Genomic DNA, 27,636 nt, shown 5'->3' with positions numbered 1-27,636 from the left:
GATTTCAAGGTCTGCTTTATTTCTCTGCACAGTTTAGGTGTGGCTCTCTCTAGAGGACATGGAAAATATTTCTTCAGAGGGAATGTAACTGTAGAAGAAGGTAAGATACCTACCTTCTCATGTTGCTTAAACAGTAGTTTTATTGTTGATTTGGTAGACCTAAAGCTTGTATGTTTGTCTGCAGATCCCATAAGGAAATTAGATTTTTTTTTTTTCTTTTTTCTTTAAAGATCTTTTACTTCATGGCATTTTTCCCTCATTTATATTAAGCATAGTCAGACTGTGAATCTTCTTTAGATGGGAATCATCTTCTGTCCTCCTCTCTCAATATTCCAGAGACTCACTCAGGGTCTACTGTTAATTGTTTGTGGTGTTTTCTGAATGAAGTAACCACTAAGAGCACTGTAATGGCTATGGCTTTTTTGTTCACAGACTATACATTATGAAATCTTTCAGAAATATAACTACTTTGGGCATTGTCTACAGGGATTTACATTTTGCATTTTTATATAATATAAGTAGAAGCAACCAGGGGAAGAACTGTTCTTTCTTTATGGTGTTACTTTTGGTAAGTCCACAATTAAAATGAGTGGAGGAGTCAACTGTGAGTGGTGATAAAGTTGTTTGGCAACAAGATCAAAAACAAAGGTTCCTGAAGATGAAGGAAGAGCAGAGGCATTTCAGAAGAGTGAAGAGAGGGTTGAGAAATTTTAGCCGTTGCTGAGCAAAAAGTGTTTCAATAGAGGAATGCTTTCTGATTTTATGCTTTAGTCTCCATTTCCATTTCTGTTTCTTGTTTTGTCAGTGATCTTAAACAAGATAGTTAATTTCTTCAGGTCTTTGTTCCTCAGCTGTATTTTGGGACATGAATACTTTCCTGTACCCAGGAGAGATGTAAAAAGAAATGCTTTAAAGTCTGAGTCACTTGCACAGCAAATACATGTCTAGATAGAAAGAGAGCACAGCAGGAGCCTTGGAGCTGCTTACTCTCCAAACTGTTCCCAACATACCTCTCACCTATTTTCTTTAATCCAGCCATACATCTCAGCCAGTCTGTCTGATATTTCCTCCCAAATGCATCACCAGAAATGTTAACATAGCCATAACTAACTGTTCCTTTTCTCCCACTCTTACCTTCACTGATTCTCTGTCACTGACACCTCACTGTCCTCCCCAAGGACTATAATTATAGTTCTAGTTTTGACTTCCCTGCTTTCCTTAATCACTGTAGCTCTGTCATTGTTTATTATGTACTCAGGGGGTTTAAACCTAGACCCCGCCTTCTGAATCCTGTTTGCTTATTGTCTATTGATAAGTGCTTTAAGAGTTTTTAAAATTGTCAAAGTACATTTTTATTGTGCAATATAACTAATGATATAGTTCTTATTTACAAGCATTTGCGTGACCTGTTAGTACAATAAACCTATTCTGAATGATCCCGTAAATTGCTGTTTGTGTTCATGGGCTGTGTGGTTAGGTTTTGAGGGAATTGTTCTTTTTAAAGGATTTTTTTTTTAAAGAGAAAGAGAACAACTTTCATGAAATGATAAGTATGTATTTTAACGTAAAGAACTTTACTAGCAAAATAGAACAAGGGAGTACGAATAGGAGTCTTTTACCATTGTGTATTTCTCTTTGCTCAAGTTTTCTTCTAAACTTCAAATATATCATGTGAGTAATTTGTATAAGTTAAACATATCAGCACAAAAAATGTTTTTCCTACCTTTTCAGTTTTAGATCTGATTTAGTTGGCTTTTGCCAGTTTGTTAGACCCTAAAGTGTATTTGAACATAGTTTACTGTGATTTATTACATGGTGGTAATAATGCACTTTCCAAAAAGGAAGGGTTTATGTTATGGAGTGTATGTAAATAACCATCTGTTACCCAGACTGCTCCCTAAATAACCCATTATTATTCCTGTTACAGGTTTACATGATTTAGAACACCCTGATGTATCTTTAGCAGATGAATGGTAAGCCTTAAACAAAGCATGAAATTGGTGCCTGTTACCCTTCTTGGTTTCATATTGTTTGTGCTTGCTGAGCCCAATTCTTTATGTTCAAAGACAAAGGAAGATCATGCTTATACATACTAACATTTTAATGTTTTGACGTGTTCACAGGTCCTATTGCAACACTGACTTACATCCTGAACACCGTCAAATGACTCAGTTAGAAGCAATTAAACGCTACCTCACAGGAAAAGAGCCATTGCTCCAATGCAAGTATTTTGTTAAATATACATGTAGTAGGCTTTACCCTAGCTAAAAACTGTTGTACTGAACCTTCTACAAAATGCAAAGCTACTTAGTTTAACGAGCGGTAAATTGAGATTGGATTGCTTGGCTGATGTCACTTTGGAATTTCATTTGGTTTTGAGCTTTTTCCAGGGTATCAATAAAGATAATGGCGATACAAATTTCTGACTTTTACGGTAAACAATATGCCTGAACCAAACATTCAAATTTCTGTTCAGATGGTGTAGCTATACTATGCAATATTATCGCTCCATCTGGTTTTAGAAGTTAAACAGGATTGGTCTGAATCAATCCTTGGATCACGCCTCTAAAGAATATGCCAGATATTTCCTGAGTATTTTAGGGAGAATGTATATGCAATCAGCATTTCTGAACTGCAAAGCAGAATAAAAAAAATTCAGATGGATAAGTGCATATTTTGTCTATTTGCAGCACTGTAGAGCTTTTGTGACTGCTAGTAGACCTAGTTTTAACCTTATGTCATGTGCAAATGTGAGCATTAGATAATATGTACATGAATGTGTTACATGAAATGGAGAATCATTTTTTGGTTTTTAATCTAAAATTGTTGTTAGTGCAATGAAACTATATTTGAAAAACTGCACTGTTGTAAAATACCATGTAATATTACGTAGTAAATGCTTAATAGTGTAAAAAGTTTGAATGCATACCACAGATAAAATATAGTGCAGTCTAAAAAAATTATTGTTTAGTCATCTAAAAAAAATTCTTTGTATGCACATATGTTTACTGATTTTACTATGTTGTAATAGGTGATAAAGAATTGATCCAGGAAGTTCTGTTTGATGCAGTCGTGAGTGCACCAATTGAAGCTTATTGGACCAGTCTAGCATTGAATAAATCAGAGTAAGCAAGCTTTGTGTCAGTCATGGGTGAACTTTTAATAGTTATGTTGGTGAACTGGTGGAATACCCAACAAATCTTGATATGCATGGAAGTATTATATTAACCATTTGATCCTAAATACCACCAATTTTGAGTTCAGTGTTAAGTGTTTATGTTGCAGTGTACATCATGATCATTAGTTGTAAGGTTACCCAATATTTACAATATAACTAATGAAATTGTATACTAACTACAACTTGCAGTTCTGAGTATTTCTAACAAATGGTTTAGAGTACTTGAGAAATTTAATGCAACCAAAATTGTTGATGGGAACTGGTAATTTGTCTCAGAACAAATTACATATAGAAAAATTTGCACTGGTAAAATAAATAATTTCTTTAATCTTTTTTTTTTGTTTTTGCTTTGTTGGTTTCCAGAACTAACTGGGATCTAGGTTCCTGTTATAGATAATCAGGAGATTAGCTGGTCCATTTCAGAGTTTGTATGTTTTACTTAATTCATTTACGTTATGATGTACTAAGGTGTTAAGTAACAAGGTGTTATATATATTAGAGAAAACAGGTGTTACGATTAGCAGTTTGCATGAAATACTGTGGTTGAAGGGCAATTCTGGGGATTATCCTGATTAGATTTTGCTAAATTTGAGCCATTTTTATAAGTTGAATGAAAAAATATATTGCTGCAAAGCACATACTCATACTGAATGAGTAAAATCAATGTGATAAGATCTGACTCATCAAACTAAGGATTATCCAGTCTCCTCTTAGAAATTGTTGCATGTTAATATACTGTAGACATTGATGAATTTATATAGCGGCATAAGGTTTCTTGGAATCCTCTTACACAATGAAATAAAAGACCCAGTAAACACAAGGAAGACAGCTGCAGAGAGATGCTAGCAGGAGACTTTTGATCCCCTTGCATATTCTGACTTACACTAATGAGACAGGCCATTTATTGAAGAATGAAGTGTGAGACAGCAAGATGGCTAAGATTGTGGTCCCTGGTTTTGTGGTAATATGACCGAAGTTCTTGTAGCCATATGAAAACTAGTTTTAAAGTAGCTAGCTTGGTACAGAGTTCAGCCTGAGCTACCCGCCACATTTTTTTTTCCTAAGGTCTAGAGGCTAAAGCCTGTCCTGATGGCAGCTGTGTTTGAGCTAGCTGTTTTAAATCTAGCTTAGTTTTTGTTTGCTTGAGCAACAGTCACACCTATGACTCTGAAGCATAGATGTACCACAGAAGTGTTGAATGGACTGGGAGCAAGATGTGGAATTCCTGCCCATCTTGAATCACTGGGTGCCAGTGGTTATTAAATAGTTGCTATATAGCTATGCCACACCTTTTTATTCTATGGCTTCCACATAATCCCCACAAATCCTACCGAATTTACTGTCTTTGACTTTTTAGTGACTCAGTCTAAACAGCATTTCTACATTGTATGTTTTCCAAAACCCACACGACTTTAACTTAAAAAACAGCATTTAAAAAATAAATAAGAGAACTATACTTAAAATAATCATTCTCAAAAATGTGTACACTTGTACTTTCTGTGACCAGTAGTATAGCTTTATCTGTTTACTGTCTGGAAACGTTATCTTTGCTTGTGTTCTGCTCTATTTCAGAAACTCTGACAAGGGAGTGGAAGTTGCCTTCCTTGGAACACGGACTGGACTATCTCGTATCAACCTGTTTGTGGGTCCAGAACAGCTTACTAATCAGTAAGTAACAAAGCTATGCTTGGCAGCCATATGAGAAAAGAAGAAAAGAAAATGTTTATTTTTAGGAAGCCCATCTACTGTTTCTTCCAGGGTTTTATGCTGGCGCACTGAAATACATAGAACAAGTTAGAAAGATTTTATAGGATCCCTTAGATTCTTTCTTCAGCTGGAACATTTGGAACAATGAGCTATTTTACACCTGTAGCCCATATATTTACTTTCCCTCCACTCCCTTGGAGTTAGCCTCACATCTTTATTCTTCAGAGCAGAATTATGAATATGCTATATCTGCAGATGATGATTTTCTTTTTTACTATCCCATCTAAAAACAAATATCTGTAGGCTTTTTCAGGGATTTTGCATCATTTTTGTGGAAAATTTTTTTGGTGTTGAAATAAAGCCAAATGACAGAAGTGGACTGGGTGAAAGAGTAATCAGGAGATCTCATAATTCAAGAGTTTCCTATTTTGCATGGAGAAGATGTAATCTAGTGGAGGTACAGGTTTCTTAAAATGGAGAGCTATAAAATAAGGTTCCATAATTAATGACTTTTTCAGGCAGCAGTTTGATAGTGTCAGGCAAATCTATATGCATTATGCATGTAAAAGAAAATCTGCACTTGATATTTACGATAAACTAAATTTATTGAATATAAAATTATATGGTGCTTATCTGACCACAAAGTATTGTTGTAGTGTGAGTAGCCTGACAGATGAGATCAAGAGCACTGCAATTTGTTACTGTCAGACAGCAAACCAGAACAATAGCGTGGGGACCATACTTGCTCTTTTCACTGACACAAACTTTCTTCTGTCAGCATTCCCTGAGATTACTGAAGAATAAAGTATGTAGTTGTCCACTACCACCCCTTACATACTATTTGGAAAGTAGGCTGTTAAATTACTTTTTTTCATTACTTAAGAGTGAATGCCAGTGGCAACAAACTACCAAATCTCCAGTGCCTTTTCCGTTTTGTACAGTTCACAGTTCTTGCATTGTGCTGAGAGAAAAAGGCTTTTTAGTCTAAGCATTTTTATTTGTACACATCAGTACAAATGTTTTCAGTGGTACTTAGAGGCACTATTTTTTTTAGTACTTTTTCCATCCTTCACAACAAAAGCAATTGTAAGTGTGTCACAAATAATTATTAGGGGCTAAAGTTAACCCTTTTGTTGAACAAAAAGTATTAGAAAAATTGTCCAAAAGCATTTTCTTTCCCAAAAGATTGCATTTTGTTTTTTCTTGTCTTTCAAAGCTAGAAACTTATTGTGTGCCATGCAAGAAACAACAAGTATTTTCTTTCTCTCTTCTTTCTCAAGAGATTTCCTGACAGCTGAAGATAAGGAGAACATTTTTAATGCTGACCATTTTCCACTCTGGTACAGAAGAGCTGCTGAGCAAATACCTGGGAGCTTTGTCTATTCAATCCCATTTAGTACAGGTCTATAATTTTGTCATTCTCTAAATGCTGAGCCGTATATGATGCTGAAAGGATTCCAAGTATGTCAGTACTGAGTGGGCTCTGTAGCTAGTCTCAAATGTTAATCTAAAATATGCATTGAAATTTGCAGCTAATTTACTGGTCCTTTGACCAGGTGCATCTTTTACAGGGCTCCAAGTGAAACCCCAAGATGTGGTGTAACAGTTTTCATTTAATATTTGCACAGGTTGAACTTACAGCCTAGTATTTTAAGCAAGACAAGTCCAACAGAGTAAGTGTCCACATGAATGAGAAGCCCTACCAGTTGTCACTGCTGTTGCCACTTTCAGCAGAGAAGGCAAAAATTGATTACTTGCTTCAGTGTTTTAAGCTTGTTGTTGGAATGCTGGGGAATTTTGAAATGGCAGTGCCTGTATGTTCTGTGCATACACAGAACATACAGACATACATAGAGCATACATTTTCTGAGCGCTAAATCCACAAGGACTGTTATTTCAATCCAGGGGAAAAAAGCTCAATTTCCTCATTCTGCAATATATTATTTCAATTTGATTTTTTTTTTCTTTATACACTCTGCAGAAACTGCAAACAAAAGCAATGTAGTGACAGCCAGTACTGCTATTCAACTTTTGGATGACAGAAAATCTCCAGTTGTTGCAGGTAAAATTGTTGTAGTTTATTTGTTTTGTTAATTTTTTTAAAGCAGTTTATGAGTTCCTCACTTTCTCTTTTGGGTTAGCAGGATTTTAATGTAGGAGTATCTTCTTTTAAGAAGAGAGGAGGAGGGAAAGATGCAGTTGCACCTGTAAGATATAATTGAATGACTTAGTGTAGAGAACACTTAATGCCTCCTCTCCCTGAGAACTTGATCCTTTATTAATTGACTATCCAAGCTCCCTGTGAGCTATGGAGTTTGACTTAATGGAAATAACCATTATTAGTGAAGCATTTTTAGTAGACACAATTCTATATCATCATAAATCAGAATATATTATGTTAAGGAAAAGGAAATATAAGAAAGGACTATCCGATGTGTAAAGGTTCCACACAGTCTTCAGGTTTGAAAATCTTGTCCTATAACAAATGATACAAAGTGGTCATTTTGTCTAGATTATTAGAGATGTGATTTGATCAGAGCATATAAATTGAATAACAAAGCTCTACAGTCTATCAGCCAAGAGTATAACAGTACCTAAAGACTAAAAGGTGAAGTTTGACAACTACTGATTAGAAATAAAACATACAGATTTAAAAATGAGAGTAATTAATTTTTAAATTGTTGGACATTCCTCACTCAAGTTCAGATGCTTTTCTGAACAGTTTTCTCTAGTTCCCAATGGTTACTGACTTTGAAGAAGGAATTAATTTAGAGAAGTCTTATGGTTTATTATACCAGAAACCAAGCTCACTTACCTCAGGGAAAATTAGGTACCTACCACAAAACAAGAACCATCCTATTTTTCTCATATTTAAAACATGATTTAAAATGCAGAAAGATACAGTGAATACAATCCTGAAAGAGCAAGAATGTGCCAGATAATTGGGAAATCTCTAATCTGTTTCTTCAAACACAGAATATCTCCACCGATAATAGCAGGTTTTATAAAGGTCAATAGGAAGGCACCCTTCTGACTCCAGTTTGCGTGAATACATTCTTCACAACTTATTGAACTCTTCCATAATATAACAGGAAATTCTAATTATGACTTCATACTCCTGTTAAAGCATAAAACAGCATTTATAAACTAATGTCAATGCAGATATCTGCAAATTGCTGAAGATGTAATTAAGAGTTTTCACTGTACAGTGAAGAAGGTTGACGTTATTTCTAGAATGCTCTATCATTTGGAGTTAGCAAAACGCTCATCATGCAGTTTACCATCATCTGTAAAATGTGTAGGGTTAATCGGCATCCTAAAATTCATTCTTTCCTCACTAGTGTTTGCAATTTAGTGTTGACTTCGAGGAGGTATCGCACATAACCAACTCTAATACTATGTCGTCAAACTTTGGGGGGTTTTTTAGTAATTGTAAAAGAGAGAGGCAGTGTTGCTTCCATTTGCCCAGTAATTATGTTTAATATTGAACATTCAAAATTACTTGGATCCCATACTTTCTATCTAAAGTAAAGACAGGGTCTTCAAAGCTTTTTAATACCAAAGCATGTAAAAGATTTCCATGATATCTGGAAATGCATAATGCCATGAAAAATCTGAGCAGTGTATTTACATTCTGAAGCACATTGGTGGTTTTTTACTTTTATTTCTGTACACTTTAGAAACTGTGCACTAGATTTTTTTTTTTTTCAGTATGAAGCATTTTTTAGAATTTGGTTTGAATAATTTTTCCCTTCCCTCTTGTATGGTTGCAAGCTTTCAGGTTTTTTGGGGAAGGGGGGGAGGCCTCTTTGGATCTGTACAAACCATTTTCCATGAAAGTATCACTCAGCCAGCCATTCAGAGACAAACAAGTATGTGCATTATTCTTGTCCTCTTTAAGTTGGAGATCATAAATGCAACTTGTCAGTCCTACTTTTTCCATCAGAAAACTTTCAACAAAGTACCCAGCATCTAGTTCAATTTTTAGCTTTTATTATAAGATTGGCAATATTCTGTTTTAAGCAAAATGGATTTGGAGGCAGAAACTGGAGCAGTGGTAAATGGGAGAAGTTTGCAGTTTTTATTAGCCAGACTTGGGAGACTAAAGTAGGATTATGGGTAACATTTTCAAATACCTACATCAAAGTTCAAATTTGGCCAAAAGGTCTCATTTTAATTTGTGTGAAGTAAGTATTTGGCCAAAACGTCTCATTTTAATTTGTGTGAAGTAAGTATTCCTCATCGCCATTTGGGTGAGTGGATTACAGAAAGCAGCAGGATGGGATACACATTTCATGTAAAATCACTCTGTTCCCTAGAGGGATCTGACTGAAAATAAAGCTGTGCCAGAATGTTGTTTATTACAGATCACTACAAGAGTTTAAAACTGGCAGAGAGAAACTAGAACATTATTATAAAATGGAAACCTGAGTTAGACCTGCCCACAAGGGGGGGAAAAAGGAACAAAACCAACTCTTACTACAAAATCTGCAGTCTCTTCTATTTTTTTTTTTGTAAATTTTTCTAAATTTTGTTTCTGTAGAAAAGCATCAGTTATAACAGACTTCATATGCAAATCTACACTAAGGCTTATTGCAAGTAGGGAAGACTCAACTCTAATATAGGCAGAAAATCCTAAAATCAATGAGTATCCAGACTGTTACTACAGAGAACTTGAGTGTCGTTGCTGCTGTTTCACTATCTGTACCTACTAATTCCAGTTCACTGTCAGAATGTCTTTGCTTATTGGCAAAAAACCATGTAATTTGTTTTTAAAATCCCTCCTGCCTCATTCAATTGAGATTGTGATTTTTTTTTTTTTCACTTAAATGAATGCAATTTTCTATAGAAAGTGTGGAAGAAGGAGATAAGTCTTTAATACATAAGTGTAGTAGCATCATATTTATTACTGTTTATACAGAGTTCAATTTATTTGCAGGAGAGAAAGGAGCAATAGTACTGAATGCAGGGTTTTTTTAGATTTAAACACATTTATGCTCAAAATTGCTTTGTCTTAGTGTTCACTATGACCATGTCTCCTATATCAAGTTTACATTGAAATGTTAAGTTTCTTCAAACTGTCCATATTACAATGTGAAGGAGGGAAAAAAGATGATAGAATTTTATTTTTTTATTCTTCTCAACATGATCTAAAAATTGTAGAATCACCCTAGTCTTGAAATTCCATGAGATACATCTAAGATCGGTATTCCTTTCAGTGACCAAGATGAAGCCAGTCAATATAGAATATCTGAATTTAGGTAGTAGTCTAGCTTTTGTTGTGGTTTAACCCCAGCCGGCAACTAAGCCCCACACAGCTGCTCACTCACTTGCCCCTGGTGGGATGGGGGAGAGAATCAGAAGGGTAAAAGTGAGAAAACTCATGGGTTGAGAGAAAGACAGTTTAATAGGTAAAGCAAAAGCCATGCGTGCAAGCAAAGCAAAACAAGGAATTCCTTCACTACTTCCCATCGGCAGGCAGGTGTTCAGCCATCTCCAGGAAAGCAGGGCTCCATCATGCAGAACGGTTACTTGGGAAGACAAACGCCATCACTCCAAATGTTCCCCCCTTCCTTCTTCTTCCCCCAGCTTTATATGCTGAGCATGACGTCATATGGTATGGAATATCCCTTTGGTCAGTTGGGGTCAGCTGTCCCGGCTGTGTCCCCTCCCAGCTTCTTGTGCACCCCCAGCCCACTCGCTGGTGGGGTGGTGTCAGAAGCAGAAAAGACCTTGACTCTGTGTGAGCACTGCTCAGCAATAACTAAAACATCCCTGTATTATCAACACTGTTTCCAGCACAAATCCAAAACATAGCCCCATATTAGCTACTATGAAGAAAATTAACTCTACCCCAGCCAAAACCAGCACACTATTAAAAATGAGGCAAATTAAGACTGAATTATCTCTTCCGATGCTCATGTGAAAGGCAGTATGTTTCACGCTAACTGTTGATAGAATTCAGCATTGCAGTCTTGTATTCTTTGATATTGCATGATGAGTGAACTCATTTGAGGTCCTTTATTTGAATCTCTAATTCCAATTAATGAATATATGGGCATCTGGATAAATGCAGCATAGGATTTGTGTATGTTATGTACATGTTAATTGTTATTTCCAGTTTTTTGGGGAAAGGTGATGGTTTCATCATTATGATTTTGTTTAAAATAAATTTTTAAAGATACTGCTCACCTAGACAGTTCTGGGCAAGAGATGGGGACAGAAGCAAGCAAATGAAAGTCATCATGGAGTAAAGCAGGCTCTAAAAAATGAAAAGTGTTTCTCTCTTCAGATTTTGAGACAGTTGAGAGAGTACATGAACCTTCATATATGTACTTCCCTATAGAGGCATTTTAGCTCAAAAGTTACAGTACAATATAGGATCTTAAAAGCCCTTCGTGTTGGAAGAGGCCATCGCTGTTTACAGAAAACGTGAATATTAGCCCCTTGGAATGTTTAATTAAAGATAACAGAACTGACATAATCTTCTTAGGGCAAAAATTTATTAAAGAACACTGAAGAAAATGTCTGATGAAAATTGTCAAGATCTCTTAACTTTTTTTCATAGAACAATCAGAACGTGGAATTTCAAGCCTCATTGAAAAAGTCCATAGCAGTGCTTAGTAAAAAGCTCTGGACACCTAGTCAGAAGAATGAAGGATTAAATCATACACAGGCACAGTCTTTAGTCTCATAGTCATTTGAAATATAGAGTTTGAAGGAGATGATGAGAAACAGTCCATTTTTGTTTAATACAAGGCTGCTTAAAAATTCTGAAATTAAGTACAAATTTTCCTTAATTCTCTTGTGCCTATTTTTGTGCAGACTAGTTATATACATGAATGGTTGAGGTTGAAATTGACCTCTTGAGACCATCTAGTCCAATCCCAGTGGACTAGATCTTGAGCAGAATCTTGAGCTAGAGCAGGTTACCCAGAACTGTGTCCAGTCAAGTCTTGAATGTCTCCACAGATGGAGATGCCACACCCTCTCTGGGAAAATTCTTCCAGGGTTTGACCACCCTCACAGTAAAAAAAACCCAAACCCAACAGTGTTTTCTCTTTCTTCTGAAACCAGGTCCATGTTTCAAAGAGGTATGCAAATTTGTCACAGAAAGACCATGAAATGTGCCTGCATTTCTAGTATTGCAGGACATAGAACAGCAGTATGATACCATGTGAACATGAGTCATCTTAATGATTAATAAGATTACTGAGTGTCTGTATATTACAGTCTTTTCATTTTAACAAATGGCTATGCTGTCAGTTGCAAAGGACCCTAGTACATAGATTTGAAAAATAAGCATATAAAAAGATGGTACTACTATGAAACATAGTTTGAATGTCATCAGTGTGTTCTTTCCATGATGGAAAGGTTGCAGTAGAAAATGGGTTAAAATTATTAGATATAACTAGATATAATAACTAGATAGGAAAAACAGGTGGTTTTTTATTACTATTTCCACCTATTGATAAAAACGTAGAATTGCAAAGAAGTTTTGTTTCTATGGTACCAAAGTACGAGGAAGGAATATCTGAAGCGGTTTTATATTTATTTTCTACCAAAATATTTTATATATGATCAGTTTTGTATTGGATATCCTATTTATCAAAGTTGAAATTAGGACATAGAAAACTCTAAATGAGTCCTCCCTGCACACATACTTTTCTGTGGTCTCTCAATCAAAATCAAGTAATATTTTAATTTGTTCATTTTAAAAACATAAAAAGCTTTACCAATACAGTCAGACCTGTAGTTTCTGAAAAGAAGAAAGCCCTCATTGCTCTATGTCAACTTAACTGGACTAGTAGATTAACGGAAGCTCAGTGTAGCTAAATTAGAGAGAAATGAAAGTAGTAATCTGAAGATTTCTCTTATTCAGTGTAATTCTGGAAAGAAAAGAAATCCATGTTGTTCTTATGTACAGGCATCTTTACAGTCATTTTCTATCAAAGAAGAGTGATTGCCTGGGATGTGCATTCAAACGTTGCCATAGCTCTGTGAATCTACCCTGACTCATTCTGTTCTGCTGAAGCTACCCAAAAAGAATGATTGCAGTAATTCATGTTGGGACAGAAGAGAAAAATCAGTGCAGAAGGAACCCTGTTTTTCTTCACAATTGCAGGCTTCTTGATTGGTGTTTTTGTTTTTCTTCTGTGTATTAAGCATTCCTCATACAGATGGCCTGAAGATCAGCCACTCTCAGAATCTTCTGTGGTGAAGGTTACCAAAAAGTCTATAGCTCTTGTGAGAATACTAGACCCATAAGGGTCAGAGTCTGCCATTCATGAACATGTTGAATAATAGTTATACTTTGTTTGTAGTCCTTTCAAGAGAATAGATTTACTGTTAATTTCAGAATGATTAAGGATGGCCAAATTTTTCTCACAGCCATTATTTTCTGCTCCCAAGCAGTAAAACCTGAAAAGAAAATGGGAGATACTTTCTGCCACCCACGATTCATATCTTTATATAGTGTCTTGTCTTCATATAGGTATGTGACACAGAAGGTTCCAGGGAATCTGTCCTTAAATGCATGGCAGGTGCATTTAATTCCATAGTAGATGGTACCGTAACAGAAGGGCATGATAAGTGTTAGATTGCTCCCTGTTCTCTGCCACACAGTAATCCTGTGAGACTAATAGAAATAATTTATCACGTAAGAGATTTCTTGAAAAGAAACATGTCCATGTGGCTTAGCAGAATAAAAGAAGCACCTACTAATGGTTTCTGCTAAAACTGTAGATCATGCTTAAGTGTTATTTTATGTATATATATTATTTATATTTAAATATACACTAAAATATATATTTAAAATATAATAAGCAGGCCTTTGTAGTCAGATGTAGGAGGTGTTACTGAATCTGAAGAAAAGGCAGCCTAACCCTCTTCTGTTCACGGACAGTTTGATTTTATATGCTTTTACCAAAAATCCTTATTATGCAAACAAGGAATATTATGTTTTATACCGGCAAACAAACTGTCCCACGAAAAGCCAGGATCTTTCCCTTTCCAGTATTTAACTTTTCAAAGCTGATCCTTTATTTTTATAACTAGCCCATATACAAGTTCAAATTTTTTTTCTCCAAACCCTGGTTAGAGAGAGATTTTTTACAAGTGTCCTCATCCATCACCTTCATTGTTCTTTTTATATCATTTTAAGAACAAACATTAGTATAACAATAAATTCAGTTTTTCCATGTTAAATATTCCTAGTCAAGATACTAAAAGCCCTCAGGTACTTTCAATGAAACAATTTGAAGATTTAGGTTCTCCTTTTTGTTTCCCATCCATAAGCTAAAGAAGATACGGTAAAGATTTCATTTAATCACCAATTTGTTAAAAATGGCATGCAATTTTGAATGCGTCTGTTGGGACTGGAGGAAAGTGACCCTGATGATCCTACTATTTAAGATATTTCAAACTGTGCCTTGAAAACAGGAAAGATCCAGAATCTCATATTACTTTTAAAATACAAATCTGTCTTATTGAGACTGGTCACACTTCAGTTTTTTAATCTTCCTGTTTGTGTCAGCCTCTACAGAACAGCAGTTTGAAAGGAAAATTTGTGAATATACCAGTTTTCCAGTAACTGAGGCTTGTGGTGGTCTAGGCTCTAAGTAAGGAAGATTCTTTTATAATTTCATGGAGGAAAATGTGCACATTATATCTGAAAATAAATGCCTTTACAACACAAAAATTTTGTTCTTCATCCTCTTTTTTCCTTTTTTTTTTTGGTGTGTTAATAATTGTAGATACATGCAACCTCAACACTCCATTCAGGGTTTTTTTAAGTGAATTCAAATGGAGTTTGCATGCGCATCTCTCTTTGAACAAGATCCCAGAACATCCTTTGAAAAAGTGACTCCCAATAATTTAATCAAAAGTAGTTTGAACTACTGATATTTCTAGGAGTGGCAGATATTGTAAATGTTTCACAAATAGTTCAATCTGCTATTGTTACAATAGCACATAGAGTAAATACATCTGCTCTGTACTGCTTATATGTTTTTTTTTTTCTCTTCTCACACGTATTGCTTTGGTATTACTATATTATTAAAAACATTCAAGCAAATGTCACTGTCATACACAGTCCTTAAAATTTATGATACCATCTATAAAATTGCATTTTAGTATGAAGGCCTAAGGGAAAATGAATATGTCATCATAATGACACACCAACCAAATTTTTGAAGTGTTCTAAAATAGATGTTTTCCTTGTCAGGCAAGACAGTGATTTACTTAATCTTTACTCCACATTATAAGCCACGGAAGATTATATTCAGCAGTAGCATTTAGTAAATCCCTCAAAATGCTTTTCATGCTTTGGTGGAAAACCACTAGTTTATGTTTTTCCAGATTTTCTTGTTCATTTTGAATATTATGCTTGTATTCATAAATCTACTATTAGTATATAGACTAATGTTTTCAGTTTCAGGAAAATTGAAATGTGTATTTGTACAGTCTAACATTAAGCAACTCACAGACTTAGGTTAGGAGCCGGGACTTAGGAAACATGGTTTGTAGGTAATGCGTGGAGAGAGGTAAGCTCCTCCACAGAATGCTTCAGAACATGTGGTAAAATCCTGCCTCTCTCTATTGACTGAACAGGGAATCTGAGGTTAGATGGCGTATTCACAACCATTCACACATTTGTATTCATTTGTATTTGCTCTCAATTCATTTTACCATACAGAATTAGTGTGTGGAATAATTCAATAACAGAGCTTTTTAAGATAGTTCTCTGCTAGTGTTTGCTTGAGAATTTAACCCCTATTTATCTAATTCTTGGGCTTTCCTCACCACTTGTTCTCAGAGAATCTGGGGCTCTGACGGATGAATTAGAACAGTATCCCAATACATATAGTATTTAACATCTATAGTAAATTGCATAGAGCATTCTGCTCTTTGCCTCTGTGCTTTTGCTTTGCTGTTGGGATTTTTTGTTTGTTTGTTTGGGTTTTAGTAGTATGTAATTTGGTTAGGAGGAAGATCCTTGTGATCTAATAGCAATCAGATTGTAGGGGCATTTTGCTAAATAATTCTGCTGCTAGCAAAATAAATCCCTGATTGCAGAACAAGGCAGCAGATAAGCTGTCAGGTTCTTTTGAAAACTTCAAATAATGCTGTGCAAATATGAAGCTGCAATTATGTAGTATATGAATACACTAATACCAGTTTAAGTACTGTGGATTAACTAGTTTATTTTCCCCCCAGTAGGCTATGTTTCCAAACATTAAGTGTTTTCTCATGTGTTTGTTGTGTCTTGAAATGAGGATGGCAGCCTTATGCAAAAAGTTCAACGTATAGTGTACATAGCCCTAAAACATCAGGGGATCCCTCTGTAATCCGTAAGAGAGACCAACCGCAGCTTTCATTGGAGATAGTTATGAAGTATGTAGTTGTAGATTTGTTTATTATGGGTTTCTAATTCCTACTCCTTCTCCCCTGTTGTGGCTTACTGCCGCATCCAGATGATTGATGTTGCTGCCTGTCTCATCTGGGAGCATACAGTCACATTTCAGGTAATATAAACTCAGGAAGTACCAAGACTCTCTTATGATTATTATTACTATGCCACTTTCAGCCAAGTTCAAAGATCAAAGTTGTAAAAGTAGGCATACTTTCTGGATGCTTAACTAAAGCCTGTGTGTCTTTGTCTTCTGGCCAGCAAAGATAGATGGTTATTGGTAGGCAACAGTTGGTATTTTTTTGTTAATGTTGTTCATGACAGATAAGCTATGTATAATGTCACTAAATGTTCTACTTTGATATTCAAGAAGAGGGATCCTGATTTTGTTTGGACATTGTATGACTAGGAATAATGAAGCTGAATTTTGACTGACTTTTTGCAAGCTCTGGATGGAAAGACACATATGGCAAGCAAGTATGTTTCAGTTTAAGCTTTGTTTCTTTCCATAGAGATACTAAGGACATTTTCTCTAAAGAACATTGGCGTATTGTAGTTTTTAATCTCTGTTCTAAATTGAAATTTTAGAAAGCCTCTTTTTCTGAAAACAAAGTAATATGGTGAGCCTCTCTATGAAAGGAATACAACAATATGTGTACTTTCTCTGTCATTGCAAATACCTTGCAGAGTAGTGTGTCCTGATATTTTGTTGTCTTTGGAGGGAAGAGTGGTTTTCACAGAGATTAGAAAAAAATACTGTGCTCACTATAATACCTCTCATGAGATTGCTGGAAAAAACCCAAAGCTTTCTCAGGAACCTTTATCTGAAAAATAAATCTGTGCAGACAACTTATTTCAGTGGCAGATGTCCATTGCTAAGCTTTACAAATTAAGGGCAATTCTGTGGGGAATCCCTAGATCCAGTCTTCCACTTGTTGTAGTCAATAATTGTTATGGACAATAAATTGTGCCTTTTATCTCTGTTTTTCAGTAGTCGAACATTCTATTTCCTCTACTGAAAAATAAATAATTTTGCATTTATTAATTCAATGTTTCTCTGTATGTTTCTCTGTTGAATGTCTGCTATTAGCTTATCATCATAAATAACTGGAATTTGTTAATTGCGAACACGTTTGTAAATATTATATATAGTCTTATAAACTTTAAATGAAAAATTTCTCTGGGATTTTTTGCTGGGTTTTTCTTTGGGTTTTTTTTCTTTCTTGCTTTAGCAGACAGCAAGTTAGAAAGTGTAAATCAGATTTTGCATGGACTTACTTGCTCTACTCCCATAGCAGAGTGAACTAATGGAAATATGAAATACTTTGCTTTCTGGCGGAACTCCGTATCAATTTACAGCCTTACATGTGCATGAAAATCCCCAAAGCATCTTAAATGTGACTTGGAAAGAGTTTCTTTAAATGTTGTTGTGCCCTTCATTCCCTTTTCCTCACCTTTTTCCTCCCTTTTTTTTTTTTTTTTAAAACCATCTTACAGTAGGGAAAGCCTGAAAGGTTTTTGTTGATAGGACTGTTTTTTAAGGATGAGGAAGATGTTCTGGTTATTCCTGACTAGGAAATACCAAGTCAGTTCTTGTTTTTCCTTTGCTTGAAGATATCAGAAGTGTGAACTTATTTGTGATGGAAGCTGCACTGCTGTATCTGAGCCTATTAGAAACACTGTGGGTGAAATCTCTCTGGAGGTCAGAGGTTTATTAGCTTTCATCTTAGGATCTGCAGTTTGAGTGCAAGTGTACTTATTTTAGGTTGTCACCGTAGAAAAGCACTGATTTGGCTTGGCTCTGAACTCATTTTTTCACCCATGGGCAATAAGATCCTATCCTGTATTACTTCAGTCTTTATCTGAAAAACTATGTTTTGCTTTGTAAAAAGTTATTACAATAAATGGGTAAAAGAGTAGAAAATGTAGATCTACACACTCAAATGACTTAGCTCTGAAAATAGATTATTCGTTAAGCTTTACTGAATATTTAAAAGGAAAAAAAGCAGACTTGCTTCTGAGATACATCATCAAGAGATCAGATTTAAAGAGCCTGAATATAAATATTCTAAAAATTTTGTGCTGATGATGTCTCAGCTGAAGTAATGTGCCCAATCTAGGGTACCACGTTTTAAACAAAATGTAGAAGAATGGAAAAGGTTCCAGGGAATGCAGGAAAAAAAAAGTTTGGAGAATGTGGCCTTACAGGAAAATTTGAAGCAGCTTGGTTTATTTAGTTCAGGACAGAGAAGAATGAAGAGAGCCTAATAATAATATGAAGCACTTAGCAGTTAAAAAAAAAAAAAGACAGACTAATTGATTGTTTTCAATGTCTGCTAGATTTAGATTAAGACTGAGATGCTTAATTTGCTCTAGACACGAAAGTAACTGCAGATGCAGGAATGAGCTTTAATATTTAGGTTGCAATTATTAATAAGGAGATAAGAGCAAGGGTTACATGACTCCTGCCATATAGCCCATTACTCAGTTGAGGCTGTTATTAGAATAGCTACAGAACTTGATCTTGGAATCCATCTGTTGGAAGGAGAGTGGAGGTCTCTGAATGCCACGACACAGCTTCCTTTTGCCCTTATTGCAGACTGTTACTCAGCTATTGTCCTCAAGTCTTCTGCCCAGTGGAATAAACTGGCAAGATTTTCACCAAAGATTTAGGATAGATGCTAAGAAAAGCTCTTAGACTATAAGCATAGTTGATTTCTGCATTAGCTACCTAGACAGCTCTTTAACACTGTCACTGGAGAGATTTAGAAAACACGTTAGACATCTGTCACAAATAGCCTAGATGTATTTTATCTAGTCTTGGAAAAGGTAGATGGAGTTGCTGATCTCTGTTGGATGCCTTAAAATAATTTCTAAGAATTATTTAAAAAATACTTCTGCACATGCAAAATATTCTTTCTGTTCTAAATTTCTGTTACTCAAATGGTTTTGGCTTTGATTTCCTCTGATGGCAAAACTGCGCTGAAGAAAGTTAGGGTGGACCCTTGAATGAATTCGGCTGAATGTTCTTTCTGCAAGAGAGAATGTGTGTAAATATGCAACTATATTATCCTCCATACTGAAGGGCAGCACTGTGATGGGAGCTGCATCTACAGTCATGATATTTGCAAAATGGAACACTTGTGTGTGGATTTGGGAATAAGAAGCTTCAGAAATGTCTGTAGCAAGGATGTGTGCCAGCAGGATAACGGGTAGTGTCTTTTCATATATGCTATAAGTACTCATTTCAGTGCTTGTATCTGAAACAGTGGAGCATTTCTTTTTTCTTCAGCATTTTCTCAGCTCTCTTCTTGCTTCCCTACTAAGTAATTTAAAAATGATATGTGATAGTTAACAAGGTAATTCCTATTTTCTAAGTTAGATAACAGATGTAATGTTTAATTGTTGTCCTCTAGGGCAGATTGGAAGGTGGAAAAAATGCATTTGGAAATGTTTTTAACACATGTCGAAGTTATCAGTGGCAGCATACAGACTGGCCAGTTCTAAAACTGTTCGTGAATTGTATTTCTGGATACATACCAGGTATTCTAAGATCTTAAAATATAGTCAGTCATCTGTAGCTATTCCGTATTTTTCTTTGCAGAAAGCTCACTCATATCGGCTACTGACTGTAGCTGCACCATGACTCATGTGTTGCACTAATATTACATCAAGAGCTAGTAATGGAGAATGGAATACTTTAAAGTGGCTACATCAAGATTTCATTATCTCAAATGCTCAAGCTTAAATAGTGGCTTCAGAATATATACACACAAAATATAAATAAACTTACATTCTTCTACATAAATTCTTAATATATATTCCAAAGAATGTATATATTTACATTTTTTTAAAAAAGTGAAAAAGCACAAAAAAAAAAGCAGTAATTACTATTAAATCAATCCTATTTAGATTCCAGGCTTTTTCACTGAAGTGAGGGCTTTATTTTCAAGAAACCAAAGACAGAAGTAACTCAAGCCAAGGAACTATCAAATGGCTCTTTTTCCTCAGGAGTCCCATGCTGTCTGACCGGGGCCAAATGTTCTCTGTGGTATTTAGCAGTAATTGCAGCATAGGCACAACCATAAACAGCAGCTGCCAACATCATTAGACACACAATTCCACAGACAACTCCAGTTATTACTACAGTGGCAATTGCATGACGCAAACTAACAGGCCTTGGCTTTGGTTTGGGTTCACAGTTTGAACGGCTGTTTTCCCCATGTTCATTGTGATGAGCATGCTTCAGAGAACTTCTGTGCTCAAAGCTATGGTGGTGAATGCTAGCCAGATGAACGTGAGCTGTCGTTAGAGGGCATGCCCCAAACAGCTCATAGGGAACTTTGAGGAGGTCCTTTCCCTTCCGAATCCCTGGCGTTGAGCAGATAATGCCATCACTTATTCCTCCTGAAAAAAAACAGATTTATGGTCTTAAGATTTGGTGGTTTCTGAATTATCTTAATGTAAAATTAACAGAAACCTGAAGTAAATTTATCATCAGCTTTGACTTTATACTTTTAAAGATTTATAACTATATCTTTAAGGTCTTTTTCCAGTTAGATCAATGGTGAGATTATTACACTTTAACACTCATATAAGAGAGTATTTGCAAGAAGCAATTCATCAGGAATTAAGTTATCTATGATTTTATGGATGTAAAAGTAAAAAACAACTGTGGTATAAAAGTAAGAACTAAGTCATATATGAAAACAAAGAGGTATTGTTAACAGCAAATTAATTCCATTCAAATTCATGCCATTACTTCTTTTTATAAACAGAAATGGAAACAATATACTTAGTAAAGATTTCCCACTTGATTGAAATGTTCCATGAAATAGTCATTGTTCTGACATCATATGCTAACTGTAATGAAGCAAAGTGAAAGTTCAGTAAGTTGTATGTATACATGAGCAATTTTTTGAAGCAAGGCTCATGGTAAGAAAATATACAGAGATCTAAAGGAGTTAAGATTAATCAATCTATTACCCTGCTCAAATGGTAAATTTCATGATTGCTTAAAGCCAGCTTCTGCTCTCTCCCAAAGGCTGTTTTTAGTATAATGGGAAGTGAAGTAGGAAGCCTCAGTCCTGGTAAATCACGCAGTTGTTCCTCAGCATGTAGAGGAATACACACCAAGCATAGCCTTCAGGTTTCTATTTAGTCCATACGCCACGGCTTTAGGACTGTAGTGTGTCAAGGAGTCAACAAGGCCAAAAACAATGTTTACATATTTAAAAAAATTAACTAATCAAATCAGCTGAATTTTCTTCCTCTTCTCTATCCAAAATAATCCACCTTTCAGCTAAAGCCAGGCATAGAAATTTTCATCCTGAAAAGACTTTGAGAAAGTAGTGAATACAAACTGACATCTGGAGACTACTCCACAAATATTGATGATATTCCAAGACAGATACGAGCATAGCAGCTTGTCTCTTGGTCTTTAATAGCCAAACCCAGAGTGTGGTTCCAGACACCTCGAATGTGTTAGTTTAATGTGGGTACAGATAAAACTCCCAATCCTGCAACTGTGATCCTTCTATGGTTTTAAGTAACTAAATATGTGTGCTTGGAATAGAAGACTGGCGTCCCACCTGAACTGAAGCATTCTCTATAATTGTTTATGAGTATGCATCAAATGTCAATTCCCTGAGCTGGATTCAGCTAAAAATACTGAAATCTTTTGGAGTTATATTGGACACAACAGTCAATACTTTTAAATTCAGACAATGTTCCATCTCTAGCAATGTTTTGTTAGGACTTGCAAGAAATATCTGTAGAGCCACAGTCCTGTTTTATCATAAGTATACAATATAAGTAATGGGAAAGATTAATGTGCAACATAACTAATTTTTCTTCATGTGATTCACACAAGTAATTTTAGGGAAATATAAACATAGAAGAGAACGTAGTATTTGGGCTTCCTTTAAAACTTGCTGCTAAAATGAATTTGTAAGTTCCATATCACTCCATTTAAGTAATCTGTGCAATGTTCAGAAAGATGGAAGGGCATCACTGAATTTCTAAACAACGTTGGTTTTTGAAATAAATTACAATACTTATGCTGCTGGCAGAGTAATTAAGACAATCTGATATGTTTATCTTGGATCATTACATTCTTCTGCACAGAGAAGTCAACCCCTGCTGAAATTTGTTGTATGGAATGTTTCCAGCATAATACAACTAAAGCCCTGGGATAGTGTAGTATTTTACCAATCCAAAATATTAAGATTTTAGCCCTGGGAAGAGTTTAGCCTTTTGTCTTTTCTAAAAGGTTGCTTCTGGCAGTGGCTTTACCTCACCCAGAGACTATTCCTGTATTAATTGTGTCCCTGCATAGCCAGTACAGTTTTCCAGCTGGCCTGCAGAGTTCTGATGCCTGAAAATGGCAGTTCATTTGATCACAGGCAACATGGACCATCTTCACATATGCTGTGTTGCAACATGCTCCATGTCACTTCCATGTACAGGTGGAAGTCAGGAGTTTGATCACATGCAAGCATCAAAGCCTGATTTAGAGAAAAGCAAATTGCTGTGCTGTTCTGAATTCTCAGAGTCTGAGCATACCTCCTGGGAGAAAGAAATTAATTTCTTTTAATACTTAATTCCTTTAGAATTAGATCATATTCTCTTTTCTACAGCATAACACATGAATATATTTAAAAGCAGGTGTGACCAAAATATGAGGCTACTTTTATTTATAAAATTCACTTTTCCCCATGTGATGGCATTACCCATTTCTGTCAGGAAATTGTCAATGAATTTAGTACCTCTTCTGGTTAACAACAAATTAGGAAGCAATACTAGGCAAGAGCAAACTTGTCCAAGGTGTAACATACATTTTTAGGTAAAGTATTCTTAAAATATTGAAGAGCTACTAAGTGATAATTTATAGAGGAATTAGAATCCTGAGTTCTCTAAAGTTAAATCGGCACTGATATCTGTCTCTATGTTTACCCTCATGCATCAGGTAAAAAGCTTTTAAACAGTAGGTTGGTTTCTAGCAAAAATATATTGGTAGAATTAAAGCAAGTGTATGTGCACAAGTATACTTGTTATATAGGTATGGATATATATGCATACACACACTACACATGTATTTCCAGAACGTATCTGTACATACTGTATGATTGTGTGTGTATACTTTCTCTCTTTCTGCTAATATAAAGTTCCTCTGTGATTCTAGTTTGCCACCTGTGTTTATGAAAGCACCTATATTCTGACCTATGCATAAGACTATATTTTAATGTGCTTATTTGAGGGGATGATCTAAGTTGTGGGGTAAATTGTTAAGCCATAGTAGTGAAGATCAGTTAGACGCTGGTTAAGTGTTCTCATGTGCATTGTATGTAATGAGAAGAATTCCTTACCTCTGTATAAAAAGCTCTCCAGCCACAGTTTCAGGCCAAAGACATTACAATTACATTGCCAGGGATTATCTTTGAAAAGAACCACCTTCAGGTTTGGAAGTGACTCCAGCAGAACTCTTTCCATTTTCTGAAGTTTGTTATGCTTCACAGACAGCAATGTTATATTCCCTGTGCTGTTTCCAAAAGTCTCAGGCAAACGTATAATGCTGTTGGATGACAAGTCCAGTTCTTTTAGGTGTGGGAGAAAACTGAAAGTTTTGTTTTCTATATAATGAATCACATTTCTGGTTAGGTTTAGAACCTGTAGATACCGTAATTTTTGGAAAGCACCTGGTGCCAGACTTGAGAGAGAATTATTAGACAAGTCTAAGATTTTGAGCAGCGGTGTTCCAGTGAATGCATTTTGGTTGATTCTCCAAATACGGTTATTCTGCAGCTGTAGTATCTGAATTTCAGGAGGTAAACGGGCAGGAATTTCAGTAAATCCTCTATTCTTGCAGTCTGCAGTCTTTGAAGCTGTATAGCATAGGCATTTGTCGGGACAGCCATGAGCTGCATATATTAACAAGGTGACACTCAAAACCAATAGCCAGTTACCTGTATCACAAGTGAAAGAAGTTTTAAAATTAGTTTAAAATGTTTGTCTTGTGGCAATGTACAGGTCATTAACATGGGCAAAGGATATACAGCTCCATAATAAACATTAATGTAGATAGCATAAAGAGACTTCATTTCTTTTACAATACATTAGTAAATTACAGATAGTATTGAAGTACTTTTATAATGCAGAATGAAGTTAGTGCTTCCATGGTCTTAAAATGAAGTACTTCCCATGGCTTTATCTTAAGTACAAATGGTTTTCAGGAGGATTTGCCATCAGCAGAGCAGTGATGTTTGAAGGGAAATGCAACAGAGTTTCTAAAATTATTAAATTTGAATGTTTCTCTTTCTGTGGTAGTAACAACTTTGAGCCATCTTGTGTCAGAAGAATTGCAAGTAGAACTTTTATTTTTCTGTGTTTTTACTAATTGTACTACCTAAAAAGAATTAAGTTAATGTGCCATCAAAAGAATAACAGGCTTCAAAGACATTGCTATAAAACCAGTTAATAGTACTTTTTCAGCAATCCAGATTCTGTAAGTTTGTTCTTTAAAACATCTATGTTTATACTTATTGCTTTAATTCCCTTATCTGAATGCCAGCTGTACTTCCCATAGATAAAAGTTTCTACACAATGAGCCAACGTTTGTTAAGAAGCTGTTAAAAAGATAAGTGAGTTGACAGGAATACTTAGTATTTATAATTATCTTCTGCTCCGTGATGTTCAGGTCAGTTTTAACTGAAAAAATAATAGTTTCTACCTTTCATGTCTTGCTAATGATCTTACTTTGAAAATAAGGTGCCACTTAAAGCTATGTTTGTATGCACAGCATGAAATAAAAAAAAAAATGATCAGATGATGTTGAATAATAAGATTTTCTTTGACTAAAGAAAGTCAGAATGATAAATCCTTTTGTAACGTTGTTTTTGAAATGCCTCAAATAATTTTTACTATTTCAAAATGAAAAACATTTTAGTTAGTTACTACTTGAAACCTTTGGAAATTAAAGGACACACTGCTTATTGACTTACAGAGATCAAACATTAATTAGTAACAGGGAATACCATATTAAAGAAATAACAGTGTATGATTATAACATTGAATATGACAAATGTATAAATGAAAGTTTTATTTTGAGACTACAGTTTGTCACAAACTACTCATTAATTTTCACTCAAAAATGAAATGGTATTTATATTAAAATTATACATAATTTTCTGCAGTACTGAATTCTACATTGTAGAATTCACTTGAAAGAATTCATCATTCTTGCAAGCAAGGTAAGCAATGCTTTCAGTTCATTACATTGTTCTGCAACAGTTGGCTTCAGAAACTGAGACACAGCTTCCAATGTAGAGTTAAAATAAATACTGCTTGGCAAGGAAATGCTTAGAGAACAGAAAAATTTCATTATTAATCTGAATGCTTCAATACCTCACCTTTCATTCTGCTTTGCTTGTTCACCTTGCAGAAGATTCAGTCCAGTTTTCTGATGTAGAACAGTAACAAACACTTTGTTCTCATTCCCACTTCAAATCTGTAATGTGCTCATCCAGTTTCCTTTCTGTGGGTTTTTTTTTTAAGATGGTATCTGTGGCTTGTGTAGAAGTGCAACTATTTCTAGTGAGTTACTCCATCAGCCTTTGATTTTTTCTTTATCGCAATCTTCCCCCTCTCCCCGCCCCCCATCCATTTATGACTCTCAGAGACTTACTCTGCCTCTTAATCAGTCAACAGGCCATGCAAAGAGTGTCTGTCAACTCTAACTGGACAGCTGTAACATACAAATAATGACCTGATAGCCTTGCCTTTTCAATTTATTTAATCTGCCTCAAATGCAAGGCACAAAAATAAAGCTGCCTTTTTAAATCCAGTATAGTTTCTGAATTCTGGTGGATTATTAGCTATGCTGTGTGAATTTTTGCAGGATCAGATGACTCTGAACATGGATTCTGATTATCCTGGGCTGTGACTGGAGGCAGTGGAGTGTGTAATATCACTACAAATAGGCCTGTGGGTTGATGACATGGTTTTGACAGTGCACTTGTTTGCTCTTCTGAGCTTATTCATCTCACATCCATTACTTGTGCTGACAGGATTTTCTTGCATGGGAACACAGGACTGGTGGCTTCTTCCGTAAAAATGGCATACATACTAGTATGGTCACCAAGAATACTGAGCAAATTTATTTATTTTCAAAGATATTGGAAAGAAATGGCAGATGATATTAAAATTGTACTTCACGTGTTCGTATGGTGCCTTGACTTGTCTCTGTTACTTCTTCAGTATAACTCATTCATACTGTACTGTCTACAACAATAAAAGGATTAATGACTTATGACTATGAAGGAACTCAAAGATGTTTAAAGAAATGAGAGATCTGGTATAAAATAGAGTCTTTTGAGGCCATATGATCACTCCATCTGTTAGCTGTCCTATGAAGAGGGAAGTTGTGCAATAAAAAGCTTTCAGACCTATTCTTATATGTAACATAGCTTTTTTGGGTTCAAATTCTGCTTTTAGGTGCTTTTGAAAAGATCACACAAAGCTCACTTTCTAAGGCCTATGGAAGGAATCATAGAAAAGTGAGGTCATCAGGTCCAAACTGCTGTTGAAAGCAGAGTCTTACAAGAGGTTATCCAGGATCCTGTCAGGCTGAGACTTGGATATTTCCAGCAAGGGAGATTCCATCACTTCTCTGGGCAACCTACTCCAATGTGTAACTGTTCTCAGCATTAATAATTTTGTCTTACATCCAGACAGAGTTTTTCTTGAAGCAACTTGTGTCCATCACCTCTTGTCCTGTCACTATGCTTCCTTGTGAAGAAAGTAACCCCATCTTCTCCATAGCTACCTTTTGGTTACTGAAAGTCTGTGTTTAGATCTCTGCTACCCTCACCCACAGGAGAGAGCTGTAACTGTTGTTATTGTATGCTTTGCTGAATTGTTTCTGACACCGGTCAAGATACCCAAAGGAACAGTGAATACTGCTGAGCAGTGAAGGAGAACGTAGAACAACTGACATTCTGTAAAGTAAACATGACTGTTCATCTCGAGGATACTAGGATTATTGCTACAAATCGCAGACCATACTATACTTGACACTCTTGATGAATGACACGTCATCCTGACACAGGATGAAAGTCTGCGATTTAGTGTAGAGGAGTACTGTAGACGTAGATTACCTGGAACCATAGCCATACTAAATAACTCCAGCTTTACCAAGGGAGGAGGAGATAAGCTTAAAGATCAGCTGTAATGTACTTCAAATGAATGTCAAGTTAAAGTGAAAAGCTTCTCTAACCTTTGTTGCACATTTATTTGCTATTTCCTTTCCCAATCCATTTATGTGCACACATATACAAACATATAA

General features: G+C 35.5%; 2 protein-coding genes across 2 annotated transcripts in view; one reads left to right on the top strand and one right to left on the bottom strand.

The window, feature by feature from the left end:
* CACNA2D3 (calcium voltage-gated channel auxiliary subunit alpha2delta 3) overlaps positions 1–27,636 on the top strand; it is a 483,288-nt gene that overhangs the window by 383,938 nt on the left and 71,714 nt on the right. Inside the window, exons 21-27 of the mRNA XM_050904793.1 lie at positions 33–100; positions 1,928–1,973; positions 2,124–2,221; positions 3,032–3,125; positions 4,751–4,846; positions 6,166–6,287; positions 6,867–6,947. Coding sequence (XP_050760750.1) covers positions 33–100; positions 1,928–1,973; positions 2,124–2,221; positions 3,032–3,125; positions 4,751–4,846; positions 6,166–6,287; positions 6,867–6,947 — 605 coding nt within the window. The remainder of the gene's footprint in view (positions 1–32; positions 101–1,927; positions 1,974–2,123; positions 2,222–3,031; positions 3,126–4,750; positions 4,847–6,165; positions 6,288–6,866; positions 6,948–27,636) is intronic.
* LRTM1 (leucine rich repeats and transmembrane domains 1) lies at positions 20,269–27,458 on the bottom strand. Its single transcript, XM_050904500.1, has 3 exons — positions 27,449–27,458; positions 23,663–24,259; positions 20,269–20,702 (listed from the first exon to the last, which is right to left on the bottom strand). The coding sequence occupies exons 1-3, from the start codon at positions 27,456–27,458 to the stop codon at positions 20,269–20,271; spliced, it is 1,041 nt and encodes a 346-aa protein (XP_050760457.1).

This window comes from Gymnogyps californianus, chromosome 13 (assembly GCF_018139145.2).
Source record: "Gymnogyps californianus isolate 813 chromosome 13, ASM1813914v2, whole genome shotgun sequence".
Classification (NCBI taxonomy): domain Eukaryota; kingdom Metazoa; phylum Chordata; class Aves; order Accipitriformes; family Cathartidae; genus Gymnogyps; species Gymnogyps californianus.
Note: the sequence above shows the minus strand (reverse complement) of the source record. Positions and strands in the feature narration are given on the sequence as shown.

Coding starts and splice junctions, on each gene's coding strand:
- LRTM1 (XM_050904500.1), bottom strand. Junction 20,703..23,662: donor GGAGAGCTTTTTATACAGAG/GTAAGGAATTCT, acceptor GTTTTTTTTCAG/GAGGAATAAGTGATGGCATT.